At 44.8% G+C, this 19646-nt stretch overlaps 1 protein-coding gene across 2 annotated transcripts in view; it reads right to left on the bottom strand.

Moving 5' to 3' along the window:
* NUP188 (nucleoporin 188) overlaps positions 1–19646 on the bottom strand; it is a 64315-nt gene that overhangs the window by 9585 nt on the left and 35084 nt on the right. For both annotated transcript variants that reach the window (XM_008006001.3, XM_008005999.3), the window contains 18 exons: positions 17445–17510; positions 16059–16178; positions 15395–15521; positions 13760–13912; positions 13434–13560; positions 13036–13123; positions 12866–12942; positions 11421–11535; positions 9779–9899; positions 9563–9629; positions 8701–8829; positions 8232–8371; positions 6235–6341; positions 3796–4002; positions 3505–3674; positions 2761–2830; positions 2286–2353; positions 1691–1886 (listed from right to left, as the gene is read on the bottom strand). In XM_008006001.3, coding sequence (XP_008004192.3) covers positions 1691–1886; positions 2286–2353; positions 2761–2830; positions 3505–3674; positions 3796–4002; positions 6235–6341; positions 8232–8371; positions 8701–8829; positions 9563–9629; positions 9779–9899; positions 11421–11535; positions 12866–12942; positions 13036–13123; positions 13434–13560; positions 13760–13912; positions 15395–15521; positions 16059–16178; positions 17445–17510 — 2148 coding nt within the window. The remainder of the gene's footprint in view (positions 1–1690; positions 1887–2285; positions 2354–2760; positions 2831–3504; positions 3675–3795; positions 4003–6234; positions 6342–8231; positions 8372–8700; positions 8830–9562; positions 9630–9778; positions 9900–11420; positions 11536–12865; positions 12943–13035; positions 13124–13433; positions 13561–13759; positions 13913–15394; positions 15522–16058; positions 16179–17444; positions 17511–19646) is intronic.

Raw genomic sequence — 19646 nt, 5'->3', positions numbered from 1 at the left:
TCTGCCTAGACTTCTATCCTCCACGGGCTCCACCTGGAAGGCTTCTTCACACACTCAGCTCTCAGCTGGGACATCACCACTCAGAGAAGGTCACCCTGACTACTTCTATCTCATGTGTTCATTACCACAGCACCTTAATTATCTCCTTCACAGCAAATTATCACTATCTGAAACCATATTTTTAAGTGGTGAATTTGTTTATAATTTACCTCCTCCATCACAGGGCACTCTCAATGCGATCAAAGATCTTATCTGCCTTATTCACTGCTGTATCCCAATGCCTGGAAGCATTCTACTAATGCCATTAAGAGAATGAACGGGTGAACAACATCTTGGACTTAGTCAGGTTTCTTTCTCTTTTTTTTTTCTTTTCTTTTGCATAGGTAGACAGGTCAGAGAGAGAGATAGTCAGATAGGTTTCCTTGGGGGAAAGAGGATGGTGGGATTTTTGAGAGCTACAATTCAAGAACTGCTGCCTAACTAGGGCCTAAAACGCAGGTGACATAAAGCTTATACCCTGGGGAATTAACCATTCTCAAAGACGGGTGAGCCTTTAAGTGTGTTATGGAGTCTTAGGGGTCCAAAACCACTATGCCACAGCAGGAGTAGTCACAAACCTGCCCCTTCTAGGCTCAAAGCTCCAGGCATGTGGGCAGTCTGGCACTAGGAAACAAATCTCACAGATGTAGGAGGTGCTTGGAACAAGGAGGCATCTATCAAGCTGAAGTTGTTCATGAAGTCAAAACATTAATCTGGGTCGGGCGTGGTGGCTCACACCTGTAATCCCAGCACTTTGGGAGGCCGAGGTTGGTGGATCACCTGAGGTCAGGAGTTCGAGACCAGCTTGACCAACAAGGTGAAACCCCGTCTCTACGAAAAATATAAAAATTAGCCGGGTGTGGTGACCTGTAATCCCAGCTACTTGGGAGGCTGAGACAGGAGAATGGCTTGAAGCTGGGAGGCAGAGGTTGCGGTGAGCCGAGATTGTACCACTGCACTCCAGCCTGGGAGATGAGCAAGATTCTGTCTCAAGAAGGAGGAAAAAAAAAAAAAAAAAAGTTAATCTGGATACCCCAAGGAAGAACACTTCAATACCAAGTCCTTATGATACAGCGTGATGGCGTCAAGCCACAAAAAAGCCAAGAACAATGCATTTCTTCCAGATGTTATCTCTCTCTCAAAAGCAACTCCCAGTAGACAGAGTACAGAGACAATGGTCTTTGTTCTTTTTCTAAGACCAGGAAATGCAGTTTCTAGAACCAATGACAAACTGCTTTTTAGAGAAGGTGCTGCTGCAGCTGTCACAGCTTCCTGCTGACTAGTCAACAAGTACTTATTGACCTAGCGTCTACAAGGTACACAGCACAAGAAGGCAGTTATGCCTTTGTACAAGAGGCATTTGCAGCCAGGGAGCAGTTAAGACCCAGCCAAGGCCCAAGGGAGGTACAGGAGGCTTTAGGAACTCTGAAAGGATTTCAAATCACTTCTCTGCACTCCTCTTAATGGTCTCTTGGACCCAACACCCTCAAATACCCCACAGCCCCAATTTCTCAGCATAGAACCTATTACAGTTTAGCTTTCAGGGATAAACCCTGATTAATTCTTCCTCACAAGGAGCTATATCTGCTAGGTATCTCAACACATCATTGGTAAGGTATCAAAGTGAAAACTCTCCCCAAAAGGGTCTTACATGAGTGGTGGCAATGATGAGAAGCATCCTCCAGGCGGACACCAGCATCTGGTACTCTAACAAGGAGGTGCAGCTGCTGCCTTCTGTTTCAGCCACGTGAACTGCCAATGACTTGACATACCCTGACCAGTAGGCAAAGCGTTTCTCGATGGAAAATTTCTTTAGTGTATCTTTTAACGACTGGTCTAATGAACCCCTACAGAGTCAAGAAAAAAACCTCCAGTTAGGTTTTGAAAGTAGATGGGAATATAATGGGCACAGACCCTTGTTGAGGCAGAGAAAACAACCTCGCATGGGCTTAAAGGCAGACCAGCTCCAGGACACCTCCAATGTGTGGGTTAGGCTGAGGCCTTTCCAGGATTCCTCCTCCATAAAATCTGAGTTGCATGGAGTTTGTTTCACAATAACTCTTTCTGACAATCTCATAAATGCCATCGGTGGATTGGCCAGGGACACAGCACACTAGCCTCCATGAATGGTTCCAAACCAGTTCTCTCCTCTGCCTTGGCTCTTTCCAGCCATGCACCCAGTGGTAGGCCACCAACTCCCACTCCCCCAACCTTCAGTTAAAATCTCAAGAGGGGAAAGTACTCACTTAACTACATAGTATATCTCCAAGCAAATTATCTTCATGATGAGGGCACAGGTTTCCAGGATGCTGGGCTGTGGAGAGAGAGAGCAGAACAGGCAATGATCACATCTCTGATCACTAATCTCCCCCAGTATATCCAACGGTGAACACAGCAGAGGCCCAACACTTGCAGAACAAGTTAGTACAACCCCTGTTGAATGTGAATGGCCTGACTTGCAAGAGCAGAAGCGTCAGGTCCACAATGTCTCCAACTGAACAGAGAAGACCACAGAGCCACCAACGCAAACCACTTTCCTTCCCAAAGCAAGACATCAAAGGGACAGAAAGCAGGCACTTCCCTGAGAAAGACGTTTCTAGTGAAGAGAACATTCTGTTGTTTAATTAGGGGAGGTATCATTGTCTACGGCCCCATCTCACAGCCCACAGTCTTTCCTCCCAGGGACTTGTAGCCACCATCCTGCCCTCTGCCACAGCTTACCTCTGATGTTTCAGAGGGAGGAGAAAGGGTTCCAAACAGTGGACTGGTTAAATTTTCCCAAAACTTGGGTCTAAAAAGGAAATAAATGTTTGAAGTCATACTTTTTCCCTCTCACAGTCCTTTTCTCCTCTCTCAAGCTCCCTTTGGCGGTCACTTCATATTTTACCAGTCTCAATCCTAATATGTGTCTGATAAGTCAGTTGTTCCTGTATAAATGAAAGGTTTCCATAGATAAAATTACATTTTCCTCTTATGAATCACACTTGTGCATTATAGAGTTGATCAACAAAAACTCTTCAAGATTCCTTCCACTGTAGATTCCCAAAAGCCCCACAGAAGAGGAGAGAGGAAAATAAGACGGCAGACTCCCAATTAGCCTTTTAACACTCCTTCCCTTTGTGCCAGCAGGTCCAGTAGAACAGAACGTTTCATTCCATCCAGTGACTTCAGCAAGCTCCTCTCTCCTGAATATACTGTTTCTCAAGAATAATGAGTTTTGATGTAGCCAGTTAGCAAAAGGCAGGAACACAAAAGCAGTTGAACCTTCAAGGTGCTTAATATTTAAAGATCCTTAATGCTGGCAGCAGCATTAGAAAGAGAATTAGTATAAAACTCCCAGGTATTGAACCAGGCACTAAGCACTTATTCCCAGGGAACCGTCACAACAAACCTCTGGGATAAGAGCTATTGTTACTCCCATTTTATAGACCAGAACAATGAAACTACTCCCAGAGGCAGACTTACTTGGTTCGGAGGACCAGCATGGCACTGTCCCTCCGGTCCTGCCACAGAGCATGCAAAAAGGCAATGGCGGCACGATGCAGCAGGGGTGGGCACCAGTATCGATCTTGCTGTTGGGAATCAATCAGCTCCAGCACTGCATGGAGACAGCTCCACATCCCAAGGCTGAATTCCTGCAAGAAGGGACAGGTAAGAGTTCAGTTCCACAGCCACTGCCAGCAGCTGCACTTGCAGAGCCCAGCATCTGCCTCCCAGGGAGCCAACTCCCAGCGTCATCCCAGCTTACAGGCTTACCTTCGAGCCATCACTGCCATCCTTAACCTCCAGGTTCAGAAACAGTTCGATGAGGCCTGGCTGGGTCTCTACTGCAACTGTGAGGAACTCTAGAATCATGACTTTGATGCGCATGTCCTCAATTTTGCTCTGCAATCGGGTCAGGAAGGCATCACGAATGGCAGCCGCATCATTGCCCAGACAAGCATACACTGACATTGGGGCCACCTGGTGAAGACCAGAATACATAGGCTTAGAGCTCTGCTTCCACAAAAACCTCAATGGGCTCCTGCAGAAGGGCACTGAAGAGCTCTCAGAAAAGTGGCCTAAAGGGAAGCACCCAGACTACAGCTCTGGGTCAAAAGGGACATCACCACAAACAAGCACGAGATGCCCCCAAATTCACAGGAGAGACAGTAATCAGTATAAAGAAATGCTCAACCTCCCTCATGGTTAAATAAATACAAACTGAAAAGTGAAACATTTTTTTGCCTATTAGTTGGCAAAGACTAAACAATGATGAAGCCCTTGCGACCAGGATAGAAGACTTGGTGTTAGAAGTATAAACTGTTACAATGTTTTTTGGAAGGTAATTTGGAAATATCTAATAAAAATTATCATGTTCATTTATACCTACCTAAATCTTTGGAACTGTAAACAAATGTTTACAGGGTGGTAGGGATAATAATGTTCACTGCAGCACTGCTTGTAATAGTGGAAAACAGAAAGTAGCCCAAATAAATCAGGATGCATCCATTCTAGGATGTGATATGCAAACATTAGAAAGAATGAAGGAAGTCCAAATTAAAAAAGGAAAAAAGACAAAAAAGAATGAAGGAAGTCCAAATGTGCCCATATGGCATCAAGAACACCAAGACTGTTTGATATGGTAGCAAGTGAAGGAAGTCATAAAACACTACCAGGGGCCAGGCACAGTGGCTCATGCCTGTAATCCCAGCATGAAGGGAGGCTGAGGCAGGCAGATTACTAGAGGTCAGGAGTTCAAGACTAGCCTGGCCAACATGGCAAAGACCCGTCCCTACTAAAAATACAAAAAATCAGCTGTGTGTTGTAGTGGGAGCCTATAATCCCAGCAACCTGGGAGGCTTAGACAGGAGAATCGCATGAACCTGGGAGGTGGAGGTTGCGGTGAGATCATGCCACTGCACTCCAGCCTGGGTGATGGAATGGGACTGTCTCAAAAGAAAAACAGTACCAGGAATTCTGCTTTTATAAAGAACAAAAGTACACACTCAAATAATTTTTTCGTTTTACTCTGTCGCCCAGGCTGGAGTGCAGTGGTGCAATCTTGGCTAACTGCAACCTCCACCTCCCGGGTTCAAGCAATTCTCCTGCCTCCGCCTCCTGAGTACCTGGGACTACAGGCGCATGCAGCCACACCTCACAAAATTTTTTTTTGGTTTTTTTTTTTTGAGACGAGCCACCACACCCAGCCCCAAATACCTTTTTTATTTTTTGAAATGGCGTGAGTGGTGTGATCTTGGCTCACTGCAACCTCTGCCGCCCGGGTTCAAGTGATTCTCCTGCCTCAGCCTCCTGAGTAGCTGGGATTACAGGCACCTGCCACAGCACCCAGCTAATTTTGGTATTTTTAGTAGAGATGGGGGGTTTCACCATCTTGGCCAGGCTGGTCTTGAACTCCTGACCTCGTGATCCACCTGCTTCAGCCTCCCAAAGTGCTGGGATTACAGGTGTGAGCCACGGCACCCAGCCAATACTTTTTAAAATACAAGAACACAGATAAGAAATCTGGAGCACAGCCTGGGAGACATAGCTAGACCCTGTTTCAAAAAAAAAAAAGAAATCTGGAGCATGGCATATCCCCCTGCCCATAGGGATTTTTGGAATAAGGAGATCATAGGGCATCTTGACTTTCTGTTACATCTATTTGTAACATTTAAATAAATATTTTACAATAAGCATGTCTTTTTTCTTTTATCTTGAGACAGAGTCTCGCTCTGTCGCCCAGGGTGGAGTGTAGCGACATGATCTCGGCTTACTGCAACCTCTGCCTCCCAGGTTCAAGCAACTCTCTGCCTCAGGCTCCCGAGTAGCTGGAATTACAGGTGTCTGCCACCACACCCAGCTAATTTTTGTATTTTTAGGAGAGATGGGGTTTCACCATCTTGGCCAGGTTGGTCTTAAACTCCTGACCTTGTGATCTACCCACCTCAGCCTCCCAAAGTACTGGAATTACAGGTGTGAGCCACTGCACGCAGCCTTTTTCTCCTTTTTTCTATATTAGAGATGGGGTCTCACTATATGGCCCAGGCTGGTCTTGAACTCCTGGGCTCAAGTGATTCTCCCACCTTGGCCTCCCAAAGTGCTGGAATTACATATAGGTGTAAGCCACTGCACGTGGCCTGAGCATGTCTTTTGTAATCAGGGGGAAAAAACACTCTCACATAAACAGTGTGTGTGCATGAAGTATGATCCTACCGTGGCCAGACGTTTCAGCAGCTGAATGGCAAGACGTGGCAAAGCAGGGTCATGTTTGTGGTAGATGTATTTGGCTAGAACAGCAATGAGGTTGTTTCCATGAGCACCTAAAGCAGCACGGGAAACAGTTTAGATATCAAGTGTGCCTCATTCAAATCCTTAGAGCATTGGCTGTTCAAAAAAGACTGGTAGTGTATATGTGAAGGAATTTACCCTCAAGTACTTGGAGGGTCACAGCAAACCCAGGTGGCTGTATCCTTCTCTTTATTGAGGAGCAAACGAATAGTCAGAATTTGGGGATAAACAGTTCAACCCATCAACAGCAAAGATACATTCTGAATAAAATAGGTGCTTTTTTTATTAATTTTTATTTATTAATTTTTTTTGAGATGGAGTCTCACTCTGTCACCCAGACTAGAGTGCAGTGGCGCGATCTTGGCTCACTGCACCTCCACTTACCAGGTTTAAGCAATTCTCCTGCCTCAGCCTCCCAAGTAGCTGGGATTACAGGTGTGCACCACCATGTCCAGCTAATTTTTTTTATTTTTAGTAGAGACAGGGTTTCACCATGTTGGCCAGGCTAGTCTCAAACCCCTGACCTCAAGTGATTTGCCCACCTCGGCCTCCCAAAGTGCCGGGACTACAGGCATCCACCACCACACCCAGATAATTTTTGTATTTTTAGTAGAGATGGGGTTTCACTGTGTTGGCCAGCCTGGTCTCAAACTCCTGACCTCGTGATCCGCCCACCTCGGCCCCCCAAAGTGCTGGGATTACAAGCGTGAGTCACCGTGCCCAGCCTGTCCTTTTTCTTTTTGAGAGAGAGTTTCACTCTGTTGCCCAAGCTGGAGTGCAGTGGCAAAATCATGGCTCACTGCAGCTTTGACCTCCCAAGCTTCAAGCAATTCCCCCCACCTCAGCCTCCTGAGTTGCTGGGACCACAGGCATATGCCACCAGGCCCAGTTAATTTTTTTTTTTTTTTGTATAGATGGGGATCTCCTTATGTTGCCCAAGCTGGTCTCAAACTTCTGGACTCAAAGGATCCTCCCCAGCCTTACCGTCCCAAAGTGCTGGGATTACAGACATGAGCCACCAGGCCCAGCTCTTTATTATAATCTTATTAGGAAGATACTACAGGCATCCATAATCTGAAAATCTGAAATTAGAGCACAGTGGCTCAGGCCTGTAATCCCAGAACTTTGGGAGGCTGAAGAGGGCAAGTCACCTGAGGTCAGGAGTTCGAGACCAGCCTGGCCAACATGGCAAAAGCCTGTCTCTACAAAACAAAACCAAACAACAAAACAAAACAAAACAAAAATTAGCGGGGCATGGTGACAGATGCCTGTAATCCCAGCTACTCGGGAGGCTGAGGCAGGAGGATTGCTTGAACCCGGGAGGTGGATGCTGCAGTGAGCTGAGATTGCGCTACTGTACTCTAGCCTGGGCAACAGAGCTAGACTGTCTCAAAAAAAAAAAAAAAAACAAGTAAAAAATTTTTTAAAAATCTGGAATGTGTCAAAATCTCTAACTACAGCTCAAAGGAAATGCTCACTGGAACATTCTGGATTTATGCTCAACTGGTAAGTATACTGCAACTATTCCAAAACATGAAAAAAAAATCTGAAACCCAAAACACTTCTGGTCCCAAGCATTTCAGATAAGGGATACTCAACCTGTACCATTATCCCCATTTTACAGATGAGAAATCAGAGACAGAGATGTTTAATAACGTACCCAAGGTCAAACAGTTGATTGGATACAAAATTTGAACCAAGGCAGTCTGACTTCAAATCTGCATTCTTAACTATTATTCTATCATCAATACGAGGCAGAAATAAAGTACCATCTAGTCCTTTTGTTTCCAATTTCAGGAAAGGAGGTGGTAATCATTCCCAAACTTCCTCAAGAAGCAGAAAACACTGTTGATATCCAAAAACACTGCCTAAAATACGTATTTATGAACAGAAATGTTACAGACTGGAAGAGAAATACATACCATGTTGTGAGAGAGCCTGTTCCAGGGGGGACACCACATTAGAAGGAGGTTTCAGCCGAATAACATTGTTGGTGACGGAGAATGCCAGTTTCACTGTCTTGATCAGCAGCTGGCCCTGCCCCTGGCCCTCTGCCCCATCACTAGGGTGCCAAATGGAAACCAAAGATGATTCAGACAGTATGACTTCATTCGCAACATATGTGCTCTCATGAATTAGATTCCAACAATAATCCCAGAGTTCAACAGCTTCTGTTAGAGGCCCCAGTCCAAACTAGGAGAGAGGAGGAGTAATCAACTCCCTTTGCTATATGCCAACCTATACAGCAGCCACTAGGGTATGTAAAGGCTATGTCCTAGGAAGAACAATGTCATCTTCTAAAAGCTACTGCAAGTTAACTTAAACCGGAGTTATTAGTAACATGCAGGTACAATAAAGACAAACAAAGGGAAGGTGGAGAAGGAGCCCTACCTTCGAGGCTGAGCAGCCATCACCATGTCAATGGTGTCCACGCCAATGCCCATGATATTGATAACTGTCTGTCCTGCCTCTGTGTATGCAAGGCTGCAGATGCAGAGAGACTGCAGGCTGGGAGTATGACTGGAAGACAGAGGTGTTCTGAGTTACCAGGGAGCCACTCAGTGTATCTTGGAAGGAAGAGCATTGTCCAATTAGGCTAGGGTGGCTAACCTAACCTACTGGACACTGGAGACCAGCTCTCTGTAAGCTGAAAGCACTCTGATCACTTTCCTGAAATAGACTTGATCACCTACAGATCACCCTGAGAAGCAATCTAAATGTTCATCAAGTAACAGATACAGTACCCTTACTGAAAAGGATCATAATTAATCCATACAATGGAATGCACGGAACCATTAAAACAAGACATCTATAAGCAGTGGCATGGAAAGAAAGTTACAGTCAATACATAAAGAGGAAAAAAACTGAGAATACATAGTAACTGGCCCTGGGAAGTAGATATATATGAAGAGCAGTCTTGTCAGGAATGAACTTTTGTAAAGATCATAAAGAATGATTAATATAATAGTGTATGTGTGTACACACATACACACACACACACACCACACACACACACACACACACACACACACACACACACACTCTCTCTCTCTCTCTCTCTCTCATTCCTACTTCTCTGTCCACAGTGAGAAATGATAAACAGGTCAATGGAAAGCAACTCACAGCCTCAAGATTACTGAGTTCTGGGCTCAAGCAAGGTAAATTCTCTAGAAGAAATGAGACGGCTTTGCACAGCAAAAGCCTTTGTCTTGAATTGGCGAGCATCAAGCTCTAGTAATCGACCCTTCACTACCTGTTTTGCAGGTCTGCCTCGTGGCACAGGTTCAGTATCGCATGAATCAGCTCCAGGATCAGGCAACCTGGACTCCAGAAAAGACAGAGGAATGATGTGGCCTTGTGTAATGACCCCTTATCTCAAGAAAGGGAAAGAAAAAAGCTCTCCAGGGGGCCAGAAATCCCCAAGTCTTCCCTGCCCATGCCAGGTCTTCCCTGTCCATGCTGTCCTTACCAATCTGTTCCCTCACTCCATGAGAGTTGTAGCGCCACTTATGGTAGCTGGGAAGCATCTCCTTCAGCACAAACATTACACAGGGTACAAGTCCTTGGCTCTGGGTACTACCAAGTTGCCCCTACAAGAAACGATGCAGTGAGGGCTTCCACACATTTAAAGAAAAGTCATTTAGTTACCTAGAGATTTAATTCCAAAACCACAGATAGGTCCAAAGGAAATCTAGGCAAACCTTGGTCAACAATGAAAAAAAAGAAACATCAAAAGTCCTACTTTATAGTTGAGCCCAAGTTGTGGGTCTTTTCCAGAATAGAAAAAGCAATGAAAGAGAATGTCACAAAAGGCACCAACATGAAGAAAAGGGATGCAGGCTAAATCTGGACAGAAGGGAGGCACCTTAAACATAAAGGATAGAGGACTGCTGATAATGAACAATGCCACTTCACTATCATGATCAGTCGTCCCTAACCTCAATCCCATCACTGAAATACTAGAAAGGAGATCTGATATGCAAAAATCTGATATCCAATGATATCTGTTAACTGTAGCATCCCTCTATTAAAAATGGGGACTCTTTAGTAATATATAAATATCTGTATTTATATTCCTATCTCTATATGCAATCTTTTTGTCGCCCCCAAGATGGAGTTTCACTCTTGTCGCCTAGGCTGGAGTGCAATGGTGTGATCTCGACTCGCTGCAACCTCCGCCTCCCAGGTTCAAGGAATTCTCCTGCCTCAGCCTCCTGAGTAGCTGGTATTACAGGTGTCTGCCACCACGCCCAGCTAATTTTTGTATTTTTAGTAGAGATGAGGTTTCACCATGTTGGCCAGGTTGGTATCAAACTCCTCACCTCATGTGATCCATCCACCTCGGCCTCCCAAAGTGCTGGGATTACAGGCATGAACCACTGTACCCAGCCTACAATCATTTCTTTTTAAGCATTCATTGATTCCTGCAGGCAGGAAGTATAGTTTTTTTCATGCATGACCCTCTTCTCAATCCCATGAGGTAGAGACCATATAGCATTCTATTTTAGAGACTGTAAGATATTCTCTACTTGTTCAAGGTCACGTAGCTAGTAAGCTGTCAACCTGAATGTAAACCTAATTCTGACTCCAAAATTTATGCTCTATGTCATTATTTATGCTCTATGTCAGTATTTTTCAAACTGAGTTGTAACCCACTAGTAGATTATGAGATCAGTCTATGGTCAAAATTCACTTAAACAGGGAGGAGACTGAATAGAAAATATGAGAGTACAACTTGTGTAAGAATAAATGTACTCTGAAATTCTGCTTTAGGAATATACATACGTGTATATATATTGGGACATATTATCCCGGGTTACTGTCAAAATAGCTTGACAGTCACTGCAATACCCTTTGGGCCTCTTCCATTCTACTTCACAAACCTTCCAATTATTAAATAAATTCACATAATTAAGCACCTAATAGAGCACATACTGGCACATAGTAAGTACTCAATACATAGAAACTATTGTCACTATAACTTCAAAATGACTATTCTGCTTACAGACAAGACGATTACAGCAGCAGGGGCCAGGGAAACTATTTCAGAGTCATCTGACCAGACTGGACATTTTCTTTTCCTGCCCTTCGTGAACACAATCAGACTGTACCTTGACGAGGGTGGTGATCAAGCGCAGAAAGGCAACAGTGACCCCATACTCGCCCTGAGGCTGCTCACTATTCATCAAGAGGTTTCCGTACCCTCCAGCATTCATCCCTTCCGCACTGGAAAAAGATTAGAGGGAAAAAAATGATGGGGAAACTTCAGGGTTTCAAGAAACTAATCATAAAGCATTCTTGTTATAGTCTAGATGACTTAGCATAAAATAGAAAAGCTCTCCAATGGAAATAATCCAATCGAGACAGTTCTGTACCCAGGGTAAACATTAAGAATATGTTTTACTGATGTAAAACCTCAAGAGATTGAAAGTAAAAAAATCAAAAGAACATCAGGGAAACGTTTCGTCAAGAGAGAGCAAGGCAAGAACTCTCAGGTAGTAAGACGGAGCCTGTGTACTGGTAAGTGGTCTACTGGCCAAGCTCAAAAACCATGAAATGAGAAAAAGTACAGAGTGATTGTGGCTTAATAACGGGACACCAAGTCCCTCAATCTAGACACCTCTGGATTTTCTGGGCTGGAAAGTAAATGCTCACATACTAACGTGATTGATGTTGGATAAGAAATCTCTCTTGCTCTCAGCTGGGCACCGTGGCTCATGCCTGTAATCCCAACACTTTGGGAGGCCAAGGCGGGCGAATCAGTTGGAGTTAGGAGTTCGAGACCAGCCTGGCCAACATGGTGAAACATCATCTCTACCAAAAATGCAAAATTACCGGGGTGTGGTGGCAAATGCCTGAAATCCCAGCTACTTGGGAGGCTGAGGCAGGAGAATCACTTGAACCTGGGAGGCGGAGGTTGCACTGAGCCAAGACCACGCCATTGCACTCCAGCCAGAGCAACAAGAGCGCAACTCCATCTCAAAAAAAAAAAAAAAAATCAGGCTGGGCGTGGTGGCTCACGCCTATAATCCAGCACTTTGAGAAGCTAAGGTGGGCAGATCACTTGAGACCAGGAGTTCCAGACCAGTCTGGCCAACATGGTGAGATCCCATCTCTATTAAAAATACAAAAAATTAGCCGGGCATGGTGGCGCACATCTGTAATGCTGGCTACTGGGAATGCTGAGGTGGGAGAATTACTTGAACCCAGGAGGCGAAGGCTGCAGTGAGCTGAGATCGCACCACTGCACTCCGGCCTTGGCAACAGAGCAAAACTCCATCTCAAAAAATAAAATAAATAAATAAATAAATTAGCTGGGCATGGTGGCTCGAGCCTGTAATCCCAGCTACTCAGGAGGCTGAAACACGACAACTGCTTGAACATGGGAGGCGGAGGCTGCACCACTGCACTCCAGCCTGGGCAACAGAGTGAGACTCCATCTCAAAAAAATTTAAAAAATTAAAAAAATAAATAAAATCAAGAAACCTAGGCTAGACCTGAGACATATGTGGTTCTCACTAGGGAATATGGCCCACCACCCTAGGACCTGGCTCACCTAATCATCTGACTCAGGCTGGAGACAGGATGGGCCACAAATGGTAAAAAGCCTGTGTGATGAAGATCAGTCCAGACCTGAGAAGGAAAAGGAAGAGTTAAATGCCCACGTATCTTCAGGTATGTGCCAAGTGCTACATTTTTGGCTGTCAGGAAGATCTGGCATCTCACCTTTGCTGGATTGCGGGCAGCCAAAACAGTTAAGCAGTTGACACAAGAAGCAATGACATCCACAGGTGGGGCGATCACTGTCGTTAACCTAGTTGGAAAACAATGCACTATACTCAATAAAGCAAATAATACAACTGGTTCCCTCACAAACATTTTTCCAGTTCTCTCCCCAGTCTCTCCCCTCAGTGGACATATAAAAACAGGAAAATCCTCACAAATAAAACAACAGGAAAACCAAGGAACATGCATGAACTTTAACCCAGTGGGTATGTGTCCAGGTTCCTGCAAACTGAGGGCACAAGTGCTGAGATCTCTACCGGGCAGCTGTTCCTGCAAACTGAGGGCACAAGTGCTGAGATCTCTACCGGGCAGCTGAGGGTCAGTCAAGACAGACTCACCGCTGCAGCAGCATGTAGATGCGAGATGTGATGGGCAGGAGGCAGTCTGCTATTGACAGGTCTGTACTGATGACCTTATGGACAAGATCAATGATGGGTTTGACTCGCTGGCAGTGCTGAATCACATCTGAGGAGAAAGACAGCCTGTGACCTCATGGCAAACAACCCCTTTAAGACCACCGAACAGTCTCTGAGACCCAGATACACAAATCAGACAAATCACAATCTTGATGGTTCTAAATTTTATGTAGATATTCTATTTTCTAAATCCTCCAAGCATGTCCACTTTTCCTCCTTGTAGTGATATTTCCCAAAGCTGACCTTACCTGCAGTTGAAACAACATGAAGCAACATTTCAATCTCGCAGGTAAAGAGGGTCCAGCTGCTATAGGAGTATTCCCAGCGTACCAGGTATGCCCTATCATCCAACATTACTTGGCCCACAGTGCCTTGAGGTATGCGAAGGTTAGTTTGACCCCCTAAGAAAGAGAGAAAGAGAAATTAGTCTCATATCTGAGGATAAATAAAAAATGTAACTCCTCTACCAGACATCAATATTTTAAATACACAGAGATACACAAACTCACAGACTCTCTCTTTTTTTTTTGAGACAGAGTCTCACTCTTGCCCAGGCTGGAGTGCAGTGGCGTGATCTTGGCTCGCTGCAACCTCCGCCTCCTGGGTTCAAGTGATTCTCGTGCTTCAGCCTCCAGAGTAGCTGAGACTACAGGTGCACACCACCACTCCTGGCTAATTTTTGTATTTTTAGTAGAGACGGGGTTTCACCATGTTGGTCAGGTTGGTCTCGAACTCCTAGCCTCAAGTGATTTCCCTGTCTCGGCCTCCCAAAGTTCTGGGATTCACAGGCTCTCTTCTTAGTAGCTAACATTCCTACGGCTTTTTCATTTAAAATACCCAAAAAAGTTCTTCTCATTTAGACAAGTGTCTTTTTTCTTTCCTTTTTTCTTTGAGATGGAGTTTCGCTCTTGTTGCCCAGGCTGGAATGTAAGGGCATGATCTCAGCTCACTGCAACCTCCACTTCCCAAGTTCAAACGATTCTCCTGCCTCAGCCTCCCGAGTAGCTGGGATTACAGGCATGCACCACCATGCCGAGCTAATTTTGTATTTTTAGTAGAGACGGGGTTTCTCCATGTTGGTCAGGTTGGTCTCGAACTCCCGACCTCAGGTGATCGCCCATTTCGGCCTCCCAAAGTGTTGGGATTACAATCGTGAGCCACCACACCTGCTGACAAGTGACTCTTTCTACATGTCTGAAAATCACTTGAGTGCAAAGAAGTTTTCCATTCAAATGATGATAACAATACCTCATAGGACTGCTAGTGCCTAGATCACTGGAGAAGTCAGTGGTGATGATGCCAGGATTAAAACAGTGAGGCTAGGCTGGGCGCGGAGGCTCACACCTGTAATCCCAGCACTTTGGGAGGCTGAGGCGGGCGGATCACAAGGTCAGGAGATTGAGACCATCCTGGCTAACACGGTGAAACCCCATCTGTACTAAAAATACAAAAAATTAGCCGGGCGCAGGGGTGAGCGCCTGTAGTCTCAGCTACTCGGGAGGCTGAGGAAGGAGAATGGTGTGAACCCGGGAGGCGGAGATTGCAGTGAGCTGAGATCGTGCCACTGCACGCCAGCCTGGGTGACAGAGCAAGATTCTGTGTCAAGAAAAAAAAAAAAAAGTGAGGCTATTCCCTCTATATTTTCCTCTTTGAGCACCTGGGATAGATATGAGCCTCAAAGTATAACTGGCTGGGTGCACTGGCTCACGTCTATAATCCCAATGCTTTGGGAGGCTAAGATGGGAGAATCACTTGAGTCCAGGAGTTTAAGGCTTCAGTGAGCTATGATCATGCCACTGCATTCCAGATTGGGTGACAGAGCAAGACACCGAAAAAAAAAAAAAAAAAAAGCTGTCGTAAAATGGGGTATCTCTTTATCTCACCAAGGGGATAAAGGAGTTTGGGTGTTTGTCTCCGCCAAAGAGTTCCATCTTCATGGGAGATTACATCATGAGGCTTGTGTTTATAAAGTTCATTGTAGAAAGACATCTTATCCAAGAAGCTATATACCTGCCAACAGAAAAAACCATCACACATTCTCCTCCAGGATAAGCAAGGGGAGGTCCCAGTCTGCTCTTTCAACCAGACTCTCAAACTTCCAGAAGCCCACCACTGTGACTGTTCTTGGAACTGCCTTCTGCTCCCCTCACCAAATCTTCACTATGCTTTAACACTCAACTCAAGTCCCCATCACTCCACAAGGGCAGTTATCTCTCCTGAACAGTATGGTCTTTATTGCTCAAATGACATTTACTCCATACCACCTGGCTCTTAGCTATTTATTTCTTATATCTAGTAACTTCTAAGTAGATATTAAGGAAATTTATACTTAGTCTTAGTCCCACAGTATCTACAATATGTACTTAATGAAAAGATTATTTCGTTTTATAGAATTGAGGTGCTATCTTTCCTATCTTTCATTCACCTTCAGAATAACTTTTGTCATGGCAGTAGAACTGCAATGTGGAAAGCAAAACAGATTCCGATTTTATAAAGTCTCCATAAAGAATCTCCCATTCTCTTTACTTACTTGACTGAGCAACTTACCTTTTTGGCAGTGGACTTCCCTGATACCAGGGCTCGCAGCAGTTGCAGGAGTGGGGAGAGGAGGTGGGGAAACATGCCACACACACTGTCCAGAATAATCCCAAGGCCCGAAGTTGGCTCCTGTGGTGGAAGGGGACAAATCACTGACCTTCACATTATCCACAAATTAACATCTCTCCAAATTTCCCAGCAATCATGAGAAAATTTAGAATTAATCCTTCCTTTTAGACAGATATCATCCCTCCTTAATAATTTAAGACTTTCACATTTCCACTGAAAAAGGATATAAAACAATTGATTTAGTGAGGGACCTAAAAAGAGACTACTATGCTATCCAGCAACCTCTTCCCAGCCATCCTTTCTATGGGAAGACAGTACTGTTCACCTGTGCATTACATGTTTCCATTAAAGTGCAAACTACCCAACTATGTCAGCAGTCAGCTACCACACAAGAGCCACAGATCCTCACTCTAGATACTGTTTCATACCAGCTTCTCCCAGGAGCACTGTGGTTCTAGAACATCAGACAGCATCTTACAAAAAAGAGGGTAAAATATACAGGTAGCTCATCAGTTGGATCTTGAGGTTTGAGGTTATTATCAATGCTCAGAGCAACTACTGGTGAGAAATTGTTCTTTTCAAAGCCAAATTCTCACTCTAACTAGTTACAATACCCTGACAACTCATAGCTACAGTTACAATCTCCTAAAAGTACTTTCAAGAGCTGCGGGAACACTGGTGTCTAAAACACTGCCATATATGAAAACAAAAAACTGGTGAGTTGGAAGGCTGGGCGTGGTGGCTCACGCCTGTAATCCCAGCACTTTGGGAGGCCGAGGCGGGTGGATCACAAGGTCAGGAGATCGAGACCAGCCTGGTCAACATAGTGAAACCCTGTCTCTACTAAAAATACAAAAAATTAGCCGGGCAGGGTGGCGGGCACCTGTAATCCCAGCTACTTGGGAGGCTGAGGCAGGAGAATTGCTTAAACTTAGGAGGCGGAGGTTGCAGTGAACCATGGTCACGCCATTGTACTCCAGCCTGGGCAGCAGAGCAAGACTCCATCTCAAAAGACAAAACAAAACAAAAACAAAACAAAACAAAAAATGGTGGCTTGGAGACAGCACACTGGTAATAATGTGGGCTGCAGACTCAAGTCAGAACTGGGTTTTGGCTGCCTCTAAGTGTGACTTTGAGCAAATCACTTCACATCTCTAAGTGTCATATGTCATCACATTAAAAGAGGGACAGTAATAGTATCTAGTTCATACATTTTTATGAAGATTAAGTGAGAAAATACACATGAATGCTTAGTACAAAACCTGTAAGAAAACAAGTGTTTGATCAATTCTTTTGCTATGCAGTGACTCTCTCTGACATACTTACTGTTCCCCAGAACAGTTCTGGAAGAGAAGGGTCGGCCAGGACTTCACACGCTGTATCAATTATATCCTGTTTGCGGAGGGTAGAAAAATGGATCATTTTCCCCAGCTGAACCAGTCTATCTTTACTATTGTATTCTTTTGAAATAAAAACACCAAAACACCAATAAACACTAAAGTGGGATGACTACTTCAATCCAGGAGTTCCAGAGCACCCTGGGCAACACAGTAAATCCTCATCTTGAAAACAAACAAAAAATAAAATAAAATAAAAGAAAAGAAAAGAAAAGAAAAGAAAAGAAAAGAAAAGAAAATAAATAAAATAAAATAAAATAAAATAAAATAAAATAAAATAAAATAAACATCTTAATATAGAAAGTCAAAAAGAACTGGTTAAGAATTGGTTGGTTGGTTGGCTGGGTGCGGGGGTTACCCCTATAATCTTAACCCTTTGGGAGGCCGAGGTCAGCAGATCACTTGAGGTCAGGAGTTCGAGACCAGCCTGGCCAACATGGTGAAACCCCGTGTCTACTAAAAATATGAAAGTTGTTGGCCAGGCGCGGTGGCTCACGCCTGTAATCCCACCACTTTGGGAGTCCGAGGTGGGCAGATCACGAGGTCAGGAGATCGAGACCATCCTGGCTAACACAGGTGAAATCCCGTCTCTACTAAAAATACAAAAAAAATTAGTCGGGCTTGGTGGCAGGCGCCTGTAGTCCCAGCTACTCAGGGAGGCTGAGGCAGGAGAATGGTGTGAACCCTGGAGGTGGAGCTTGCAGTGAGCCAAGATTGCGCCACTGTACTCCACCCTGGGCAACAGAGTGAGACTCCATCTCAAAAAAAAAAAAAAAAAAGTTAGCCAGGCGTGGTGGCACACACCTTGTAATCCCAGCTACTTGGGTGGCTGAGGCATGAGAATCACTTGAACCCAGGCAATGGAGGTAGCAGTGAGCCGAGATCACGCCACTGTACTCTAGCCCGGGCAATAATGTAAGGCTCTGTCTCAAAAAACAAACAAAAAACTGCTTAAGGGTGGATGGGTTGGTTGACTGATTTATTTATTTATGTTTAGGGAAGACAAGGTCATGCTCTATCGCCCAGACTAGAGTGCAAGAATTCTGGGTGAGTTTTTCTTTCTTTTTAACCTTTTATTTTTTGAGACAAAGTCTCACTCTGTCGCCCAGGTTGGAGTGGGGTGGCGCGATCTCGGCTCACTGCAAGCTCTGCCTCCCAGGTTCACACCATTCTCCTGCCTCAGCCTCCAGAGTAGCTAGGACTACAGGCACCTGCCACCACACCAGGCTAATTTTTTGTATTTTTAGGAGAGTCGGGGTTTCACCGTGTTAGCCAGGATGGTCTTGATCTCCTGACCTCGTGATCCGCCCGCCTTAGCCTCCCAAAGTGCTGGGATTACAGGCGTGAGTCCAGCCTCTTTTTACCTTTTTTGTATGTATATATGTATGTAAGTAGATACGTATCTATTTTTAGAGACAGGGTCTTGCTGTTGCCAAGACTGGGGTGCAGTGGCACCATCATAGCTCACTGCAGCCTTTAACTCCTGGGTTTAAGTGATCTTCTCACCTCGGCCTCCCAAACCACTGGGTTATAGGAGTATACCACCATGCCCAGCCAAGAACTCTGGGTTTAAAAAGTAAGATTATATCCTGTCCAGGGTGTGTTGTGTCTGCTGTATAATGTTAGACAAATTCATCTCTCTGAACCAGAAATGCTTTATCTGTAAGATGAGGACAGTAATATCTGCTTCAGAGTAGGACTGTAAGTAAGGATTATAAATAAGGATTAAATGAGATAATGTACGTGGAAGTAGACTGTAAATTCAAAAATGCCACATAAATGTAAGTTATTACTAGGCTCAGCTAGACTGCTCTCCTAGAGGGCACAAACAATGTCTTTCTTTCTTTTTAGACGAAGTTTCACCCAGACTGGAGTGTAATGGCACCATCTTGGCTCACTGCAACCTCTGCCTCCCCAGTTTAAGCAATTCTCCTGCCTCAGCTGCCCGAGTAACTGGGATTACAGGCGCCCACCACCACGCCCAGCTAATCTCTGCATTTTAGTTTTACTATGTTGGCTGGGCTGGTCTCAAACTCCTGACCTCAGGTGGCCCGTATGCCTTGGCCTCCCAAAGTGCTGGGATTACAGACATGAGCCACTGTGCCTGGCCAAGAACAATGTCTTTAATTGT

Source organism: Chlorocebus sabaeus, chromosome 12, assembly GCF_047675955.1.
Source record: "Chlorocebus sabaeus isolate Y175 chromosome 12, mChlSab1.0.hap1, whole genome shotgun sequence".
Taxonomy (NCBI): Eukaryota; Metazoa; Chordata; class Mammalia; order Primates; family Cercopithecidae; genus Chlorocebus; species Chlorocebus sabaeus.
Note: the sequence above shows the minus strand (reverse complement) of the source record. Positions and strands in the feature narration are given on the sequence as shown.